This window comes from Mesoplodon densirostris, chromosome 7 (genome assembly GCF_025265405.1).
Source record: "Mesoplodon densirostris isolate mMesDen1 chromosome 7, mMesDen1 primary haplotype, whole genome shotgun sequence".
NCBI lineage: Eukaryota > Metazoa > Chordata > Mammalia > Artiodactyla > Ziphiidae > Mesoplodon > Mesoplodon densirostris.
Window position 1 is genome coordinate 44740581 of NC_082667.1, and position 21698 is coordinate 44762278.

At 36.0% G+C, this 21698-nt stretch overlaps 1 protein-coding gene and 1 non-coding gene across 3 annotated transcripts in view; one reads left to right on the forward strand and one right to left on the reverse strand.

Moving 5' to 3' along the window:
- The window catches only part of NOX4 (NADPH oxidase 4), a 152697-nt gene that overhangs the window by 100491 nt on the left and 30508 nt on the right, over positions 1–21698 (forward strand). For both annotated transcript variants that reach the window (XM_060102762.1, XM_060102763.1), the window contains one exon: positions 13449–13530. In XM_060102762.1, coding sequence (XP_059958745.1) covers positions 13449–13530 — 82 coding nt within the window. The remainder of the gene's footprint in view (positions 1–13448; positions 13531–21698) is intronic.
- TRNAW-CCA (transfer RNA tryptophan (anticodon CCA)) lies at positions 8345–8417 on the reverse strand. Its single transcript has one exon. It is a non-coding gene; the product is annotated as a tRNA-Trp (tRNA).

Below are 21698 nucleotides of genomic sequence, written 5' to 3' on the forward strand. Positions count from 1 at the left end.
AACCACCACACCACCAGGGAAGCCCCAGCCCCTTCTTATTTGTGATGTATTCCTCTGACATTACAATTTCACAATAATAGTGAAAACCTTTTGTTGCTGCTAGCATGGTGGACTGTTCAGTGGTGGTTTGGAATATCGTGTCCTTGCTGGTTGAGATACAGTACTCAACCATACAGACTTCCAGAGTTTGCAGCAAACATAGTGGAAAAGACAACCAAGGTTAAGATGCAAACTCAATAGAAATGAGAATTTATCATTTTCTTTTTTTTTAGGCCTGGGAATCAATTTACATAAATAAATATTCTTATTCTTATTTTTTCCACAGAGCAGAGACAGAGGCAATATTTTTCAAACCATCCTTTAAAAAGAAGTTCTTAATTGTATTTATTATTTATTTATTTGAGGTCTTGGTCTGTATGATGTAAACTTCTAACAAAAAATTTCCTAAGCCTATCAAAGGCATCCATTGGGTATTCACTACTTTTTCCATATTAGGAGGAAGTCACAGAGGAAAAAGAAATGATATAACTTCAGTGAGAACTGAGAATCAAGTGATGTAAAGAAAATTAAAGATTCTTTTTAAAGAATAGAAAAGTTGAAAGGGACATGCAGTTTTTCTAGATATAAAGGCAAAATATTTAAAACTCTTAATTCTTCCCAAAATAATTTACATCCTTAATATAATTTCAATTAAAATCAGAACTCAAGATCAAAAATAATATTATTTGAAGAAAACTTCAAATATTATTTGAAGAAAAATCATATTATTATTATTTTTTGAATTTTTCAACCACATTTACTGGCTCACATGAATATCTGAAAACAAATCCATCTGTCTTCCCTTTTTGTCTCCTTGGCACAATTTCCCTTAGTTCTTAAAAAACAAACTACTACAAATATTCCAAAGGGGAAAATAAATTTATAAGGTGAAAGAGGTCAGTAAATAGCCAAATATGTCAACCACTGGAAGGATTATTTTTTTTTAAGATTAAGTCACAGATTTTCAACTTTTATTAAAATAAATTTAACCTCTAAACACAAGATAATTGATACCTTGATCTCAACTCAAGTTTTGACAGCACTTGAAGTTTTACATAAACTAACTGCATAAGAAAACAATTAAAAATGAGTAACAAGAAAATCTAGAAAAATTTGAATAACAAGATAGGACTGGCTCTATTTAAACATGTTATAAAGTGAAATGAATTGTACAAACTAAGAATTTACAAGGCTAAATAATACGCCCAGGAACATGAAGCTATTAAGTGGATGAGCTGAGATTTGAACTCAGGCCCATATTATGCTAAAGGATGTGCTAATTTATAATTTACTACACTGCCTACTATAAAGTTCAAGAAGTTTAAGCACTGTGGCACTAGAGCAAAAGTGACAAGAAATATATTAACAAAGGAAAATAGCCTAGAAGTAGACCCTTTGATGCATGAAAATATATATCATATGATAAAGGAAGCTCTGTAAATCAATATGAAGTGTTAGTTTGTAAATAGTTAAAGCATTTGGCACTAACTATTTAAAAAAATTAAATCTTTACTTCAGATGACCAAAAATTACTTCCAGATAGGTTAAGTACTTTAACATAAAAATGTTAATCTGTAAAGGCATCAGAAGAAAATATAGAAATTAAACTCTCCATATGAAAGATCATTCTATTGTGGAAGAATTCACAGAGAAAAGTAAGTAGATTTAACTACATAAAAATTTTAAAATCATGCCAAAAAATAAAAGGAAATTGGACAACAAAAAAAATTTATAGTAAATACACACTAAAACCTTCAATATATAAAGACCTTGTTTAGTTCAATAAGAAGTAAGCTGCAAAAAGAAATGGATAAACTATGTGAACAGAGTAGATCATAATAATATTCAAATAAATGTTAATTAGAATAACTGTAATACCATATTTCATCTATCAATTAACAAAGATTTTCATTATTAATGGTATCTATTGCTGCTGAGGATGCAAAATATTGACATTTTCTCTCATGGATATATAATTAGGGTTCTTTAAGAGGATTTAACTTATTCTGCCTTAGGAAATCAGAAAATTTATGTAGGCATGATGAAGTGCATTTGAGCTGGAACACAGAGGTTAAAGTAGGAGGTTTCTATGAAGAAAAGGGCACTGTTGGAAGAAAGAACACATTGCCATAAAAGGCATGATGTCATAGCAAACAATAAGATGTTAATGCAACTGAGCTTAGAATTCATAGTTAGAAATATTAGGAGATAAGACTGCAGAGATATGTAGGAGCCAGTTGTTTAAAGAATATTCAACACCCAGCCAAACAAATTAGACTTCATTTTATAGTCCACAGGAGATTAAGAATCTCTGCTCCAGTACCTAACCTTATTATGCTGAAAATAAAAACAAAGGTTATCACTGGTAGGCATAGTTTGTGAAGGCCTCTTCAAGGAATGGGAATCTTAGTTGGTCCTGAAACCTTGGACAGGATTTGGTTAAAAGAAGGACAAGCAGCCTTGGCATCGGGAATTCACATGCAATAAAAAAGCCAGAGAGATGGGGGGAAACTCAAATTTATCCAATGAAACAACCTAATGAAGGAAGTGAATTCATATATTTCCTTGCTGCTCTTCCCTAATCCATCATTTCATAGGCTTGGTCTTTGACCAGGAGGTCCTGTATTTAAGAACAGAGAAGATTCCCACTGCAAGGTTGGTTTTGATAGGTTTCAAAGGACCATGTTTTTCATGCCAGTAATTTTGTTTGCCCAGGGTTTTAGGTTAGAACTTCATAAACACATTAAAAAAACCTCCAGTTTCTTTGGATAAAATTGCCTATTCCTCCTTGAATATGTACCTAGGGGGTATTGAGTTTGTGCAGAAAGCAGGGACTGAATTAGTATCAAGCTGAGCCTTGATCACTTTGAGGTGTTTCTTTTGTTGAATGCCAATGTTGTCAAAAAAGTGCATTTGCTGTGACAAATGAAAAGAAAACATTCTCCTTAAGACGTAGATTGTGGAAAGCTTAGTAGTAGCAATAATATGTGCAACTGAAAATGCCTCTGTTACTTGTTTTCACCTTCCTTAAACCTCTGTTCTTTTTTTTTTCACCCTGTCAATTTTTGTATTTAGCTTCAGTGGCAATAGAACTCATATTTTATAAGACAGCCAGTTACAGACATTGATTCATTGATGTATTTAGAGGCCAACAAGTCTGTTTGCAGTTCTTTCAAAAGCTGATTTTTTTGAGTTTTTTTTAAATAGTATGTTTAACAAGTAGGAACTAGAATAATGAATATTAAAGGAATAGACTTTTATCACTGGGCTTGCTCTGAAAATAAAAGCATCCATTAAATAGTTTTTCTTTGTGTAATACTACATGGCCTACCTCCAGACCTTACACTGTTAAAAGTACCAGGTGTGGAGACACACAGATTGTATATGAACTTGCTGCGTTTTTCTCTTATTATGTAATCCTTAGGCAAGAAGAAAATAAGAGAGGGGGGAGGCCAGGAAAGGGAGTATAGTATTTTCTCTCCCTAGAATGAGGCAATATAATGCAGTGGAAAGAACACTTGACTGTGAGTTTTGGGGGTTTGCTTCTGTTTCTGTTTTTGTTTTCTTTTTAAATCTCTTTGCCTCTTGCTAGCCATATGGCCCTGGGCCAGTCAGTGAAGCAGTGTGGTTTTTAGTTTCCTCACCTACAACCTGTTGCAGTGATATAATTTTCTCGTTTACCAGCTCATTGCTGACATAAGGCTATATAATTCTTTTCAGAGAAATAAATCCTAAAATGTGGATAATTTAATTCCACATAGGGTAGGAATGATAACAGATTAATTGAGGGATAGTTAAGAAAGTCTCACAGGGAATATTGTGGAGGATACCTGACAAATATGGGATTTGTGTGTGTGTGTGTGTGGTACGTGGGCCTCTCACTGTCGTGGCCTCTCCCGCTGCGGAGCACAGGCTCCGGATGCACAGGCTCAGCGGCCACGGCTCACGGGCCCAGCGGCTCCGCGGCATGTGGGATCTTCCCAGACCAGGACACGAACCCATGTCCTCTGAATCGGCAGGCGGACTTTCAACCACTGCGCCACCAGGGAAGCCCCCAAATATGGCATTTTTATGTTTGTTTTCTTTCTAGTACCTATTAGTGTTCGTATTCATTTATTAGCTCTGGTTTTATATATTGTGCTCTATGTTCTTATCTTCTGAGTTACAAGTATGGACTTGTTTTTCCCCCCCTTGGATAAGACAAGTATAAGATTCTGTTTTTTTGTATTCCTTTGATATTGGCCTTAATATTTGTGGAGAAGGTAGTTTTATATAACTAGAGCATGCAGCTGATTGTTTTTTTCTTCTAAAATCGCAGTCCATTTCCATTTGAATTTTATCAACAGAAGATTTGTCTATATCTTTAATAGGAAAATATTCTTGCTCTGCAGCTAGATTTTCTGATTTATCTTAAATAGTATTAATTTGAATGCCTTTGATGTTACTTTGAAAGCAATATTTTAAATAGCAACTATTGTTATTCAATACTGAGTTACCATGGTAATAAAGAACATTTACTTGATTTGAACTTTTCAGAAAAGGAAAATTTATACTCTGTATCTTTCTAGTTGGTTTGGATGTACTTCTTTCTAAGTTTGCCCTTTAATTCTCATTTTTTGAAGTAATTTGTTTCTTCTAAGATTAGTGTGCATATTTCTTTTCCTAAGGAAAATAAAACACCAAATTTTGACAAACCATTAATTTCTTTGAATCCCTAGGAGAACAGCTTTTCTTCCCCTCTTTAAGTAATGCTGTAATTACATTCTAAATTCTTTTTCAAGTAGATAGGGGGAGGAAAACTTTTTCCTTCTTCCCTTCTAGATTCTTTGGCTGGCCTAATAATTAAATTGACCTTAGCCAGATTAACAAGAAAAAAAAATTAATTTCGTATGTATTGGAACCCCAAAGAGATGAGGCTTCTTGGCAGTTAGGCAATTGAGGTTTATATGCCATGCTGAGCTAAGGAGAAGCAGGTAGGGTCTTCAAAGGGGAGGAAGACAATTCACAGGAAGATGGGAAGAGCAAATGTTTGGTAAATAAATGTTTCCCATGCCATGCAGATAAGTCTTTCTGATGTAAAAAGTTATGGCTTTAACCTAAAAAGTTAAGGCCCGTTATCTAAATTATTTTAGCTAGTTAAGGGGGAGGTAAGAAGCTCTTCTTGCATCTGTTGGGCCTTGATTGTCTTTAGCTTGGAATAATCCACATGCCAAAGTGGCACATTCTGGGGCAGCCTGCCCCAAGACCCATCATGGCTGTAATTGCATTGCAGTTCTTCTGTTGTCCTGGCATTTCCTTGTGATAAACAGGGCTGCCCTTGAGAATTACAATTTGTTTTGATCATAGTGTGTGACAAATAATAAGTACTTAATGGAAATTTGTTGAATGAGTGAATACGTGAATAAAGGATGCTTTAACTGATTATATAGAAGACAGCAAAAATGCTAGCAAAATTATTCATTTCATCTAACGTCATGGATAAGAAGGACTTCTTTTTGGTTTATTTCACTTTTTTATAAAACCTCTCTGCCTCTTTTGCTTTTTATTACAGATGTATCCAGGCAAAGTTGGTGGCTCTGTTCTTCTGGACTGTTAGAGTACGCGTTTATCACTTATTTATTTGCAGTGTACATCTCTTTTGATAACACCTATGTCTTCCTTACTAGACTTTTAGTTTATTGAGGACCTAACTTGGTACCTTATTTTTAGTACATGATCATAAATGTTTGCTGAAAAAAATTTCAAATATGCAAATTTTGTTTGTATATTTAAGTAGTACTTCCTAAATATTATGGAAAATATTAATTTGTACCTTCTCTTTTAAGCAGCATGTGTGTATGTGTGTGTGCATGCATGCATGCTGTTTCTGCATCAGTGTTATGTCTTCCTCAGGAGATAGAGGAGTGAATAGTGTTACAAAAGCTGTACTGTATGGAGTGTAAATGACAAGTACCCTTGATGGCGTGTGTGTATGTGTGTGTGATAGTATACACATCTATCTTTTTAAAAATGATTACTCTTATATAAGTTCTCTTTAAAATACAAACAAGATACAGATAAAATAAGAATTAATGCCTTTTAAACTTCCATCTCAAATCCTTAACCATATTTATTCTTAACTCTTTGGTATATATGCTTATAGACTTCTTAGATATATTGTAGATGAAGTTATCCAATACCTTAGAGAGACTGGAAAGCTGAAGAGAACTTATTATATATGATGGCTATCAACCCCTTAACTAAATGCCCATGAACGATTCTTTCACTACAGCTTTGAGAAATACATTTGTGATAGACACTCTAGAACCCTTGAAAAGCTCTATGGTGACAGTTTGCAGGCTGAGAATGACAAACGAGAGAGGCTATCATTGGGCTGCTTGAAGTCAGTGGAAATGATGAGGTCCCTGAGAGGCAGGGGTTACGAGGCAGCACTTAACTGATAAAGTCAAGCTGGGTGTGGTTACCATTATGTGCAGCGTGTCCAGAGCAGCGATCAGAATGGATTGACCTGTTGAGATCTTTGGTGTTGACTGACCATGGTGTCCTTAAGACTCAAGTAGATGGACAGCCTAGTAAAGTCTTACTTGATTTGTACAAATGAAAAGAAAACTCAAAGATTGGCAAACAGAGGCATAACCTGAATCATCTCAGTAGAGAGTCACAGCCCTTCATCCAATTCCTAGATCTGAGTCAGTTCACAGACTGTGAATACCTTTAATAAAGGGATGGTTAAAAGTCCCTTTGAGAAAAAACCCTTCTACATGTCAAAAATTAAACTATTAAATGATCCTCTTACTCTGTAGCCATTTGGCAGGGTGCTTGGAGCTATTTGGCAGGGTGGCTGTGCATGGGTGAAAGAAATATTCAACTTTGGGGGAACTAAACATTGACTCTAAGGTGACACCATTTTCTCAGGAACCAGAACCTTACTACAGTATACAAGTAAGGTCTTACAGGAAGGTAATAGTTTTGGCTTTAGTCTGTATCAACATAGGCCCAGTGGGTCTTTGAATCCACCTTAATTCCAGAATGCATGAATTGAATAAATACACTTAGCCACTGTCAGAATCCCATTATCAGTATAATCTCCTTTTTTTCTCCTTTTTTCTATTTTTTTTTCATAATTTACTCTTGGTGTTTTGTACTTCTAGGTAAAAAGGAACATTTCTCATGTCTTATTGTTAGTCCTAAATTTACCTCTTCATCCATGCCATTGTTTCTTCTTTAACTCCAATAGGTAGACCCCATTCTTTTGTATTTGTGTAAAAGTTGTCAAAGTGATGTGTTTGAAGAGCTCGCCTCTGGTCCCTACCTCACTAACCAGAACATGGTCTTGACCAGCTTACTTTCTTCTGTATAATTTCCTTTCCAAAGAAAAGGATGTGTTTGGGAACTATTGATATTATTGGTTTTTTGTGATACAGTAAATGGAGTGGGTAGAAAATGACTAGAGAAGTGAGAGAGAAGAATTTTCATTGGAAGGGATTAAGTTTCGTTTTTTTAAAAAAGAACAAGAAGAAGAAAGAACAGGAAGTTGAGTGTAGAAAGGAACGTTAGGAGAGAAAAAGAAAAATGAAACAAGTACCTGTTCTTCCTAACATGAAAATACAAGCTAGAGACCCTTGGGGGATAAACTGCAGTAGAGAATGTTGAGATGGACAATCAGTGGAAGGAGGGTAAGAGAGTTTAAGATGTTTGTGGACACTTCGAATATAATCTCTTCTCACTCCAACTCACCTTCCCATGTATTAATGGTCAGTTTTAGAGCAATTCTATAAAATTAGAATAGCTTTATTATTTTTTGATGAGTAGCTTGGCACTATGCACACAGACCAAGCCACCTGGATCCCAGTTATTGTCAAGTTACTTTTTTTTCATAACATTGATCACCTACTGCACCTTCTACATATTTATGTGTTAAATTATCATCACTGGACCAGTCTTTTCATAAAATAATGAATAACTGTTGAAGTAGATGCTGATTCATTATCAACAGATTTGAGTGTTTTCTTGTGTTCAGTGAAATTGTTATGGCTTCCAGGGTGGATGGCAAAATACAAATATTTTGTTCAAGTTGCATGTTCATCACCAACTTTCTTGAAAAAGACAAATTTAATATTTACTTTTATTTTTTTTAATGTTTATTTATTTATAAATTATTTTATTTACTTATTTTGGCTGTGCCGGGTCTTAGTTGTGGCATGCAGGATCTTTAGTTGTGGCATGTGGACTTCTTAGTTGTGGCACGCAGACTTCTTAGTCGCAGCATGCAAACTCTTAGTTGCGACATGCACACAGGATCTAGTTCCCTGACCAGGGATCGAACCTGGGCCCTCTGCATTGGGAGCGTGGAGTCTTACCCACTGGACCACCAGGGAAGTCCCAATATTTACTTCTAAATTAATCATTATCTTTTCTTAGCTTATTACTGTTGAAATAAGTTACTACATTTCATGATAAGGGCCAAAACCACTATACTAAGAGTGTTCAGGGTACTCTATACATTAGACTGTTTAACCTCTATTTCCTATACATTTTTCATACCAACCTAAATTATAATTTTCTACATTTCCACTGACATTGTCACCTGAAGGCTTGATGGCTGTGTGCATCTTATGGACTTCAGCATGGGGCATGGTGCAACTGGCTAGTATATTATGTGCCCTGAAAGGCCACTTGTTTATTTTTCCCATCATCAGCCCAGATTAGATGGTATTACTTGTCCCAGGGTATGTGTGTCTGAGGGCATTTCTGAGAGCAATTCTTCTTAACAATGAGCATCTGTGTTGCAGTGAAGGTGTTAGTTATGTTACCTCTGGAAAGAGCTGGAAAGGAAATGACTTATTCTGACTTAACTACACATTCATGCATCTCACCCAGTAGTAACCAAGAACACTACAGAAGCTCTAAGTACAAAGCGGAGGTCTGTCAAGCCCACCTGTTGCAGGTTGGGTTCACCAGAAACTGATTCTGAGAAGTAATTTGTGAATATAAAATGCTTATTAGAGATCAACACCTGTGAAGGGAAGAGGAAGGCAGTGAAACTGGGTAGAGGAAGAACTTGAACCACCATTTAGTCTCTACGAAGCCTCAGCCAAAGTGGCAGGAAGCTTTGGAACAAATTTTGCCCATCAGAGTTGCCTGTGTACAGCTAAACTACCCCTGCCTTGTTCAGTCACTGGATTTGAGCTGTTCTGGGAAAGGCATTTCCCCTGCACCTAAGGCCGACTCTGATGTAACTGACAGCTGGAGGCTACCCGCTGACTGTGCTTTTTGCGTTTTTTCCTCCTTATTATCATAGTGGTAGGGAGAAGACTTTATTTTTTTTTCATTCCAAGAATATATATGCATACTGTTTTTTGTTGTTATGCAGTTTTTTATTGCTTTTGTTACATTCTGCATGTTGGGGAGGATTGCAGATTGCCTCTTTTCCACTAAAGGGAAAATAAAGAATTTGAGTCACAGTAAATGTACAAAAAAGTTTGTTAAAATTGGAAAGAGGGGCTTCCCTGGTGGCGCAATTGTTGAGAGTCGGCCTGCCGATGCAGGGGACGCGGGTTCGTGCCCCTGTCCGGGAAGATACCACATGCCGCAGAGCGGCTGGGCCCGTGAGCCATGGCCGCTGAGCCTGCGTGTCCGGATCCTGTGCTCCGCAATGGGAGAGGCCACAACAGTGAGAGGCCCATGTACCGCAAAAAAAAAAAAAAAAAATTGGAAAGAGTATTTTAGTTTTCTCATCTTTGTTTTCAAATAAATAAGTATATTGTCTCACAATTGGTTGTCCAGGGAACCCAAATTAATGTAATTGTATGCAGCATGTCATCCAGGTCTGGTTGCCTGAGAATCCTTTTGTTGATTGAATGAGAGAAAGAAACAGTGGGTGAAAGGCTACAAAAGCTTGTGTTAATTAAGATATATCCTCTACTGGTAGAAGATTATGGTCAGACATTATCACATCATTAGTCAGCTCATCAAAATATCACTTTGCAGAAAATCCTCTGGTTCTTTTCAGTGGCTTTAATGAAATTGTTCTAAGAAGCCCTGTGAAAGGACTGAGCTCTAGTTTTTGGATAACTGCCATTTTCTTAAGAAACAGACTTTGGGCCTACTGAGAAAACAGATCAGCTGGTGTGACATTTTACTCTAAGAAAAGAAGAATTATTTTAAATTTTTTGCTATCTAACAAAGGAAACATCAATTTATTTTGGTCTTTTCCTTAGCATCAGATAAAGAATGGAATGCTAATTAAATAGCTGAAATTTAGGAGACTAAAGAAGGATTAATGTAAGCATTTGAAACAATTTTTCATTTACTTGGACTTTTCTAAGGATAATTTTTATCATTTATTTTTATTCTCATAAAGAAAAAATAAGCGATCATTATACTTTTACGGGAAAAAGTTAATTATTCTCATTTAGGAATTTATACATATGGTATAAAAATGGAAAATTTAAAAAGGACAGTTTTAAGGTACTGTGTATATTTTCTGTTTGTGTATATGTGAACTTTTTTTTTGACAGTCGCACTAGCTACTCAAGAGTCTTCATGTTCACTTGGTATTCCTTGCATTTATGATACTCAGATTAAAGGATGCTCCAGATGTAGGAATACTAATTATAGATTTCATAGTTTGGGTAGCTTAATAAATGATCTCTTATATGCTACTTTTGCTTTGTGTGTAGAGGGTGGGTTTTTGTTTGTTTATTAGTCCTATCAGTATAATGTCATCTCCAGAGATTTTCTCCCAGATTTACAATCAAATGAGTTTTATGATTATATAAACAAGGATAATCTATAGCAGTATTATATTATGGTCATTTTATTAATAATTCTGATTTTTCTTTGCATTTAAATCAGTTTGGGAAACATTCAGTAAAACTTTAACATATTAATTTTCAGCACCCAAGGATATATCATATTTAATATAGCTGTTTGATTGAACAGTTCTTTACTTGATGTGTAAAGTTCATATTTGCTGTTGGGTTTTGGTTTTATTTTTCAAGACCCATTCTAGGAAAGGCATAAATGGGGGGCAAAAGAAGGAAAAAAAAGAAACACTGCAAATCACTCATTTAATGGGATGCTACATAAATTGGGAAGTAGACTGAAAAGCATGGATCATGTCATCAGAAAAATTTACTAGTCATTCATTGAAATAATCATTAATTTTGTTGATGAAAAATAGCAGCATATCAGTTAATAATAGAATTTAATTTTGAAAAATATGAACTTAAATTAAAGAGTAAGTGTGCCTAAAGGAGAGAAAAATAAAGTATGCTTTCTTGGATTTGTGGACTGTAGGGTACAGCCACCTCTGTTTGAATTTTCTTAGTTCCTCTCCAAGTGTATTGTAAGAACTGTCAGAGTGGTGAAAACAAAATGCAGAGTAGAGGTCAGCTAAACATCTGATTCGATCTATTTTAATAAATATGAGGATAAAATCCACATCCTGTTTCTCAGCCATACTTGGTAACCACTGTACTCACAAATGTTTAAAGTCTGGCTATTCAGTAGCCTGGAAAGGGTGAGTCATCATCAAGTGTAGATTTTCAGTATTTTGTGGAAATTGCTCATCTTTTGTTAGTGATGGATTTACTGCAGTGCAGTGTTTCAGCTTTGTACTCTGTTCTCAGCCTGATGGTGTGACTGTCAAGGCTAGAGTACAGGTCCCCTGGCTTTTTATGGTTGATCGATGACCAGTGGGGCTCTTCTAAAAGGCATTAAGATTAACCTAGGCAAACAGTTTTCTGTATCCAGTGAAAGTGGAAATCGGAAATAGTCTTTCAACAGATAATTATCTAACACCTTAATATGTATCAGATAGTGTTCTGCATCCTGGTGGCACAATACCCATCTACTAGGAGGAGGGGGAGGGGTGGATAGACAAATGTATATAACAGTAAAAATGTAATATGATAGATTCCATGACAGCATAGCACAGAGTGTACTAGGAGTACCCAGCAGGGCCATCTATTCCAGATTTAGCAGGAAGAAAGAAAGAAAGAGGAGGGATCAAGGAAGCCTTCCCTAGGGATGACTCTAGAATTAGTGACTATCTAATCCTAGAAATGTGGGATCAGTATTAGAGTGATAGATTACTCTATCAGTGCAGATAGCTTTTCGTTGTAACTATTTCTAAGGTAGAACTGAGGATTCTTCCTTTCTCCACACTCCTTTTTTTCCTTCTCTTCTTTTCTGTTTCCTGTCTCACTTCTTCCCTCCCTGTCTCTTTCTCTTCCTCTTTCTTTTCCTCCCTTTCTCCTTCTTTCCTTCATTATGAATTCATGAGTACAGAATCGTATTAATCAGATTCTTGGTTCATGACCCACTCTCATCATTGGACAATTTCTGGCTCTCCTTCGCTCATTCATTCATTCACTGATTTATGATGCTATAGTGAATACATATGAATTTATTAACAATTTCTTTCACCTGTCTTTTTGCTTTTCTCCTATTTCATCCCCTCAGTTCTTCTAAAAGGTAACCATTGTCCTGAATTGTGTATATCATCCATTTTTTCACTGGTTTTCTTTGTTTCATATATAACATACCCAAGTAACACATTGCTTAGTTAGTTTTTAACTCAACAAAAAATAATATTCTTCTATATGTAATCTGCTGGTATTTTTTTCACTCAACATCATACTAATATGATTCACTGTGTTTTTATTTGTAACTGAATTCATTGTTTCACTTCATCGAATATTCTGTTGTGTGAATATACAACAAATTATCCATTCTCCTGTTCCTAGGCAATTGAGTTGTTTCCATTTATGTTGTTCTGACCAGTACTGCTATGAATATTCTTTTTCTTCTGCCTGAGACATATTTGAAAGTTTCTGCAGAGTATATACCTAGGGAAGGAAATATTGGCTCATAGGGTATGCAGAAGTTAAACTTAATACGGAATTGTTTTCCAAAGCTATTGCACCAACTTGCATTTCCACCAGAATTATATAAGAGCTTATGTTGATACAATCCTAACACTTGGTCTTGTGAGATTAATTTCTGTCAATTGAATGCCACATAATGTGAATGCTATCTTATGGTGTGTGGTTTTAATTCTTATTTCCCAGGTTACTAATGAGTTTGTGCATCTCTTGGTATATTTATTGGTCATATATGTTTCCTCTAACCTTTCAAATATAAGATTTTAGCATTAGTTTATACTAATGAATACTTGCTATTTTTATATATGCAGTTTTTATGACATCTTAATTAGAAAAATATGCATAGTCATTAAAGTGAAATAAAAACCTATTTTGGTAGTACATAAAATGGTGGGTAAATTTCTAATACAAGATATGCAGTCAAAATAGTTAACAAATTAAAAGAATAGGAAATAATTCTATTTTGAAAGTATGTTATGACTTTTTTTCATAGCCTGTTGTTTATTTTTATTTTGACAGAACGATTTCGAGATTTACTACTTCCTCCATCTAGTCAAGACTCCGAGATTCTGCCATTCATTCAATCTAGAAATTATCCCAAGTAAGCAATAGGAGTTCCCTAGGTATTATAAAGGGAATGTGCATAATGATGGGTGAACTTTGGGAGGGCAAAGAAAAAGTGTTTCCTTTTTAGGATTTCTGAAAAGGCCTGAAAAACCTAACCCAACTAACTAGAGCATCTCCTGCTCTATAATGGCTCAGGCTCTTCACAGCTAATCTCTCATTGGGTTTCCTGTTTTCTATCCTTTAAATGTAAGGATTTATATATATATATATATACACATATTTTTAAACATCTTTATTGGAGTATAATTGCTTTACAATGATGTGTTAGTTTCTGGTTTATAACAAAGTGAATCAGTTATACATATATAACTATACATATATCCCCATATCTCCTCCCCCTCTTGTGTCTCCCTCCCACCCTCCTTATCCCACCCCTCTAGGTGGTCACAAAGCATCGAGCTGATCTCCCTGTGCTATTTATAGCACTAGCTAGTTATTTTACGTTTGGTAGTGTATATATGTCCAGGCCACTCTCTCACTTTGTCTCAGTTTACCCTTCCCCCACTCATATCTTCAAGTCCATTTTCTAGTAAGTCTGTGTCTTTATTCCCATCTTGCCCCTAAGTTCTTCATAACCTTTTTTTTTTTTAGATTCCATGTATATGTGTTAGCATATGGTATTCGTTTTTTCTCTTTCTGACTTCACTCTATATGACAGACTCTAAGTCCATCTGCCTCACTACAAATAACTCAATTTCATTTCTTTTTATGGCTGACTAATATTCCATTGTATATATGTGCCACATCTTCTTTATCCATTCATCTGTTGATGGACACTTAGGTTGCTTCCATGTCCTGGCTATTGTAAATAGTGCTGCAATGAATATTGTGGTACATGACTCTTTTTGAATTATAGGTTTCTCAGGGTATATGCCCAGTAGTGAGACTTCTGGGTCATATGGTAGTTCTACTTTTAGATTTTTAAGGAACCTCCATACTGTTCTCCATAGTGGCTGTATCAATTTACATTCGCACTACATTAAGATTATTCTGATTCTTTTACTGACTCATTGAATATAGACTCCATTTGTGAGAAATATGTTTTAAGAGCTAAAATATGGGTTAAGAAGTGACTTATTTGCCCTATATTACGTGGTGTCACAGAGTGATATTTATAGAGGATAATGTAGCTGACCTTCTTTAAGTGAGACTCACTGTACACTGGTTAATATAGGCTGATGAATGGACAGTGGTAATTTGGATTGGAGGTGGGTTCTCTAGTGAGCATAGTGTCCCTATAATCTTGAGCATCTTATAGAGACACCTAACAGATAATGAAACATGGAAAAAGGTGTCTTTTATTTAGGGAAAAAATTCATGAAGAGAACTGACTAGTTCTTGAAATGTGTGTGTACGTGTGTTTTTTAAGGGAAAGCCATTTTTTAAAAAACGTTACATGCGATGATGCTGGGGAACGTTGTTCTAAAATATAATAATGCTAATTAGTCACATTCTTACATTCCTGAATTCAAAGTTGACCCATTGCCAAAACCGGGCACATCCATTCTCATCAGAATGTCATAGAAGACATTGCACCATGAAAATTCACAGAGCAGGAATAGATGTGTCAGAAATAGACAGATGAGTGAAAAGCAGGAAATGAATGAATACTTAACAGAAAGTAAATATTGATTCATAGGTTAGAGGAAAGAAATGGAGATAATGAGCTTAAGTTTTGTTGCTCATTTCTTAGCTGTCATCATCATTATTAACTGTGAAGTCTTTAGGTTTATAATGTATTTAGAATAGACGGTAGCTATAAATATTCTTATCCTTGTAAATGCAGCTTCGGGATATAAAATGGTTGAAGACATTTGGCATAATTTTACTCACAAATGACTTGCAACCATGTTGGCAATTAGGCCAGCAAAACATATTCCAATGGCTCTGAAAATTTAGTCATAATACATATAAAAATATTGTGGAAACCAGGAATAAAATGTCACGTATCTCTCTTTGGTTCTCATAAAGATCAAATTCTCTGGAATGCTTAATGTCAGAACTGTTTAGAGAGGGGAATACTATTTATGACAAAATTCAGAGCTCTTTCTTTTTGGCTTGGTTTGCCACCAGAGGACAACCTTGATTATTTGGACAATAAAAGCAATGTCTCAACTTAATGTCATTTCCAATGGGCTGTTTAAAAATGGCTTAAAACAGTGATATGGAGTAATATACTTAAATTGCAGAGCCTCAGATGACCTTTCCAGATGTCATCTATTCTCCAAATTGTCTTCCTTTCTCTTCCCAAAGAAAGTTTTGAGTTCCTCTTCTTCCAGAGACCCTCCCTCCCACTTCAGTAATTTTTGTTCAATCTGCACCCTTGTAATATATTTGTTACCTGAGCGAAGTTATTCTCATTTGTAATAAAAAATAGCAAGATTTAACACTTTTTACATGCCAGGATTGTGTTGTGTGCTTTATATGCATTATTTCATTTAATCTTTACCATCCCCTATGAGTTAGGTAGGACCATTTTCCCAATTTTACAGATTTTACAGATTAAGGGATGAAAATTTAAAGGGGTTAAGTGACTTATCCAAAGTCACATGACAGAGCTGGGTCTCAAACCCAGGTCTGTTTGGCCCCCAAATTATACCTAATTGTGCTATACCACCTCTCATTTATTCATCTGTCCATTTTTCCATTCTTCAAATATTTATTGAAAAACTACATGCACCAGAAGCAGTCATAATTACTGAAAATACAAAAATAATTAGGACATAGTATATGGCTTTGAGGGACCTAGAGTCCAATGGGGGAAAAGCAGAATCAGAGTTTAATGGAGAAATTAATTATAGTAATATGATAAGTCCTATAAATTATAGAGAAGTACTAAATTCAATCGGAGAAGAGAAGATAAAGTGCCTTCCTGTCTAGGCAATTCATGTAAAGTTTAATTTTCCCTTTGGGGAAAATCTTGACAAGTGCTATGGAACCAGATGAAGAGGCTTTTTATAGATGGAACAAAGAGCATAACAGCATATGGAACCATGAAAGTGGGTGGTTCATTGAGGGATCATATTTCATATTCAGGAGGGAAGTGATAAAGGATCAATTCTGTCATAATCGTAATAGGGAAAAGCAGATAGATGTCTGAGAATGTTAGGAGGCACAATCAGGAGAATGGGATGACTACTGGACAAAAAGAAGACGGGGGAGAGGATGAAAGGGTGAGGGGAAGGAAGGGAAGAGGAAGGACTTCAAGGAAGGAATTCAAACAGTTTCACTTGTATCGCATGCTGGCTTACTGTCCCCATGACTGAGGACAAGTGGGAAGTCTTTCTGAACATGATTTGTTTTCCCTCTATTTCAAATACAATATTAGCACTATAGGAAAAACTCCCTGTTTCTCCTTTACTCTCACATACAATACTTCTAACACCAGGTACGTGGGAGTTTTTCCCTCACCAACCAATTCTTTGATACCAGATGGGTGTCTGGCAATTCAATTCAATTCTGACACTAACCAGAGTTAGTTGCAGACCCTACAGCTTAAGGGTTCAGTCCCATAAGATTGCTCACTCCCACTTCAGATGCCAATCACAAGTAGTAGGTTCCCAAGTTACTTACAGCTTCTGCCCAAATTAGCTACAAATCAGGGTTCCCATGACCCTCTCCTTGGATTCTGTCCTTCGCTCACAGAACTCAGGGAAACACCTATGGATTTATTATACAATAAAGGATATGAAAAAGCATACAGATGAACAGTCAGATGAAGAGATACATAAGGTGAAGTCTGGAAGTATCTGAAGTGCAGGAGATTCTGTCCCCATAGAGTTGGCATCCACCACCCCCTTGGCATGTAGATGTGTTCATCAACCTGGGAGCTCTCTAAACCCCTTTTTATGGAGGCTTCGTCACAGAGGCATGGTCAGTTATTAACTTCATTTCCAGCTCCTCTCCCCTCTCCAGAGAATAGGGGGGTGGAGCTGAAACTTCCAAGCTTCTAATCATGGCCTGGCATTTCTGGTGACCAGCTGCATCCTGGAGCCCACAAAGAATTGTCTCATCAGAACAAGAGACATTCCTAGAATCAGGAAATTCCAAGAATATAGGAACTCTGTGTCAGATGCTCCTATCATTAAGGAAATTACAAAGGTCTTAGGAACTCTGTGTCAGGAATGAGTCAAAGACTAAATACTAGAATAAAAGATTTTCCTAGTACCCATATGTACAAGAGTTTAGGAGCTCTGTGTCAAGAACTAGGGATGGGTGGGTAGGTAGACAGATAAGTACCTTCCCTCTAGTGTTGCTTTGAGGAACACACAGTGCCTGGCATAATTCTACCTCATAAAGCTTTGTGATTGTTAAATAAAATGATGTAAAGTACCTGACCCTTTGCAAATGTGAATTCTCATTAGTATCCCCATTCCCAGCTCTATTCTACCTTTTCCCAAAGCTATGCCTCACCTCAGGGCAGGGTGGTGAGGTTCTACCCCATGGTCTGCTTTAGTGTCTTCATTCCAGTCTAGATCCTGCCAGAACGGACATGTTCTGCCCAACAATGATGGCTCTGGGTGATGGGATCTGATTGCACAGTGATTACTCAGGAAGGGACTCTTTCTATTGTGGGCCTGCTTATGACGGATGCACAGCTGTTCTAGTAGTTTCCACAATCACAGCTAGTCATAACATTCTTCATAATGTACATAATATTAAAGGATTACTGTCTCTCATTTTCTCATCCCTAAACTTAGGTTTTCTTTTATTTAGTAGATGATATTCCAACACCTGGCTGGCAGGAGATCTAAAACAAATGGTATTTTTAGGATTCTTAATTCTTGAATATTTTCGAATCTAGGCAAACATAATGTCAAAATTAAGCTGATCTATCCATAGCTAGTAGGTCCCAGCCCCTGGGCTGGGATTCACAAGTAAAAACCCTGCCATCAGGACTGCAAAAGCAAGGTGGACCACCAAAAAACAAAAAACACTGAACAATTCTACAAAAACTGAGGCATTGCTGAAATTGTGAAGATTCTGCTCAGACATATGATAAGTCAAAGAACTCTGTTAGTGCAAGACTAATGGACAAGGAATAAGGATGCCTCTGTGCTGAGTGAGAGAATAACTGGTTCTGGACTCCAATAAGAACTGGTTCAGGATGGGGCCAAGATGAACCTGTAGCTGGGAGGTCAGGAAGCTGAAACCTTAGAACAAATTGAGGAAGTAAACACTTTCTAGGAGATTAAGTTAAGCATATTGGATTCTCCATCTAGTGCCTTTGCGAGCTATTTACTTTCTTTGTTCTGCCTCATCCTGCATTCTCAGCTGTCATACATCTTCTCAGACACCAGCTGTTTTTAGTTTTTTAATTTTTTATTTGTCTTTGACTCAGAAATTGTCTATCAGTTGAGAGAGAAAGTGGACTGAAGTTCTTCCTTTGTTAAAAATCTTAAAATCCTATCTTAACATCCTTGGATAGAAACAACCTCCTTTTTGCATAAGGTGATATATAGCTCCTCAACAAAATTCTCAGCTCTAGAAGAGTCAGATATTATCAAAGTTAAGCCATGATTTTGAAACACTTTAGGAGCCTATAGTAAAAATGAATATTAAAAAAGCAGTTAAAATGAATTATTCATAATGGTTATGGTAGTATAATTTTGATAATATACTTGTTTTATGGGAACTTTTAGCCAAAGAATTTTTCTCCTTGCAGCCCCTAAATTAATTAACGGTTTCTGTTGGAAAATCTTGATTAAATGATTCAGAACTCCAAGAAACAGACATCAATCAAAGCAGTTTTTCGAACAATGTTGCTTTTATTTATGCATGAGATTGTATTATGTATTAATCACTCACTCGTTAATTATGGAGATTTCTTAGCCCTCTGCTGGTGAAGTTTTCTTCCTTAAGTTGTTCCTAAAGTCTAAGCAGTGTGGACCACTACCCACCGCCTCCCACTCAGTCTTAACTTAAATGTTAAGGGCCTGCCTGGGTCACCATATTTAAAATCCCCACCTGCACCAGCTCACTCTCTATCCTCCTACCTGCTCTTCTAGCACCATCAATGTCACATGGGATATTGTTAGAAACACAAGTTCTCAGACTTTACCCCAGACTTACTGACCCAGAAAATCTGGGGGTGGAGGCCAGCACTCTGTGTTTTATAGCAGGTCCTCCAAACAATTCAGATGCACACTAGCATTTGAGGACCATTAGAGAAAGATTTCAAAGACTTTCTCAAGCTTTTTAACTCCCTCACACTCCTTGTTGTTTTTATTGATATGATTACTTCCTGGGAAAGGAATAGTCTAAAACTGCAACTGTCCTTTCCAGGGAAACAGTTAATCACATTCACCTTTTTCCAAGAAACAACTGTTATATGAAGGATGGCTCTAAACCCTTCCATCCTGCAAACCAGGAATTTCCAGGAGTTCCTTGATATAATGTGCCCTTTTCATATTTTGTTTTGCCTTTATGTATTATCCATAACCAAAATAATTTCTAATTGACTGTAATCATTAATATGTGATCATTAAGAAGATGAGCTTCGGAGTCAGTCTTACAAGAAATTTAGTAATGCTTCTTAATAGAAACTTGGCCTTGAGGAAATTACTTAACATTTTGAGTTTTGGTTCCCACCCCAGTAAAAGGGAGATTATACCTTCCTCTGAAGGTTGTTGTGTGAATTAGGAGTGAAGGTGTATATAGAACATTTAGGTAGGTCCTGGGTTAAATTTAATGTTCAATGAGGAGTATCTATTATTATGATACCTTATTTTAGGTTTTGGGAGGTAAGGGTCTCTGATAGTTTTTGATTTTTTAAAAAATTAAAATCATTTTTAAAGTAAAAGTTAATCAGATGAAGATAACAAAGGCAAATAATTTTCCAGAAATGTACATTTGCACCAGCATTAAACGTATGTAAATTATAACTCTTTATTCTTAATAATAAAATCTAACATTTATCACACGCTTACTATGTCCAGGCACCATGATAAAAGTTTTGTCAAGTATATTTGCATTCAGCTACATAAAACAGAAACATAGCTAAAAGTGATGAGGGCTTGTTTTTCTCATGTGACAAGAAGTACCAAGGTAAGTGGTCGCTTATATTAATTCAGGGTCAGCATATTACATCTGATGTGTCGGCAACTCCCCTTTCCTTCTCTCGATTGCGAGATGCCTCTTTCAGCTTCAGCCATCGTATTCTCTTTCCAGACAGAAGAAAGAAGAGCAGAGGGCATAAAAGGTGCAGGCAAGCTGAGTCAGCATCCTCCTTTTCAAGGAGCTGCTCAGAACCCCAACCTCAAACATCTTACATCTTATTACCCTAAAGTGGGTCTTATGTCTTTGTAAGAAAGGGTGGGAAATACAGTCATTTTTTTTTCTCAAGTGGATACATTACTGTAATGCCACCACCAATTGGGAATAAGGGAGAGAAAACAGATAAAGGGTAGACAACCAGTGGTCTTTACCTTGCCTGAATTATCTCATTTAATCCTTACAATAACCAGTGAGGTGTGTATTATTTACATCACCTTCTGTTTACAAAGAGTGTAATTGAGGTACAAAGTGATAGGTAACTTGCTCAAGGTTACATAGCTACTAGCTGGTGAAGCCATGATTTAAACTCGATTTAGAGCCTACATTCTAATTTACTATATTACTATATAGTAAACACATAGTTTTATTCATCTTCCTTAAATTTTCTTTAATAGCTCTTTTAAGTTGCAATTTTCCCTCCTACTTGGATTTTAAAAGGCTATTTTTTGCTGTTAAAATCTCTGTACTGAAAGTAATTGCTGTGAAAGTTTTGAGAACAGAAAATTTTACCCTAGTGTGAGCGTTCTCCCCTCTAGTGAATGAGGTTGCAAGCGTATTATCTCTAAATTAAAGGCAAATGAACATGTTGAGCATATTTTATTCTTTCAGTACTTCTTTCAACCAAAATTTTTTAGTGCCTATTGTACGCCAGCAACTGGAGATAACAACTGAGCTAAACTATTTTAACAGTGTCCTGGTTTTCCTGGGTTTTTGAGTTAGTAGTAAAACCCAAGGAGAAAATCTGGTGATTCCTAGACAATAGGGCTAGCTGTATTTATAAAAATATGTTTTATTTTTTATGGCATTTTATTGTTTTCAAAGCACTTTCATGTGTAGTATTTTGTTTGTTACACCCATTTATTCTAT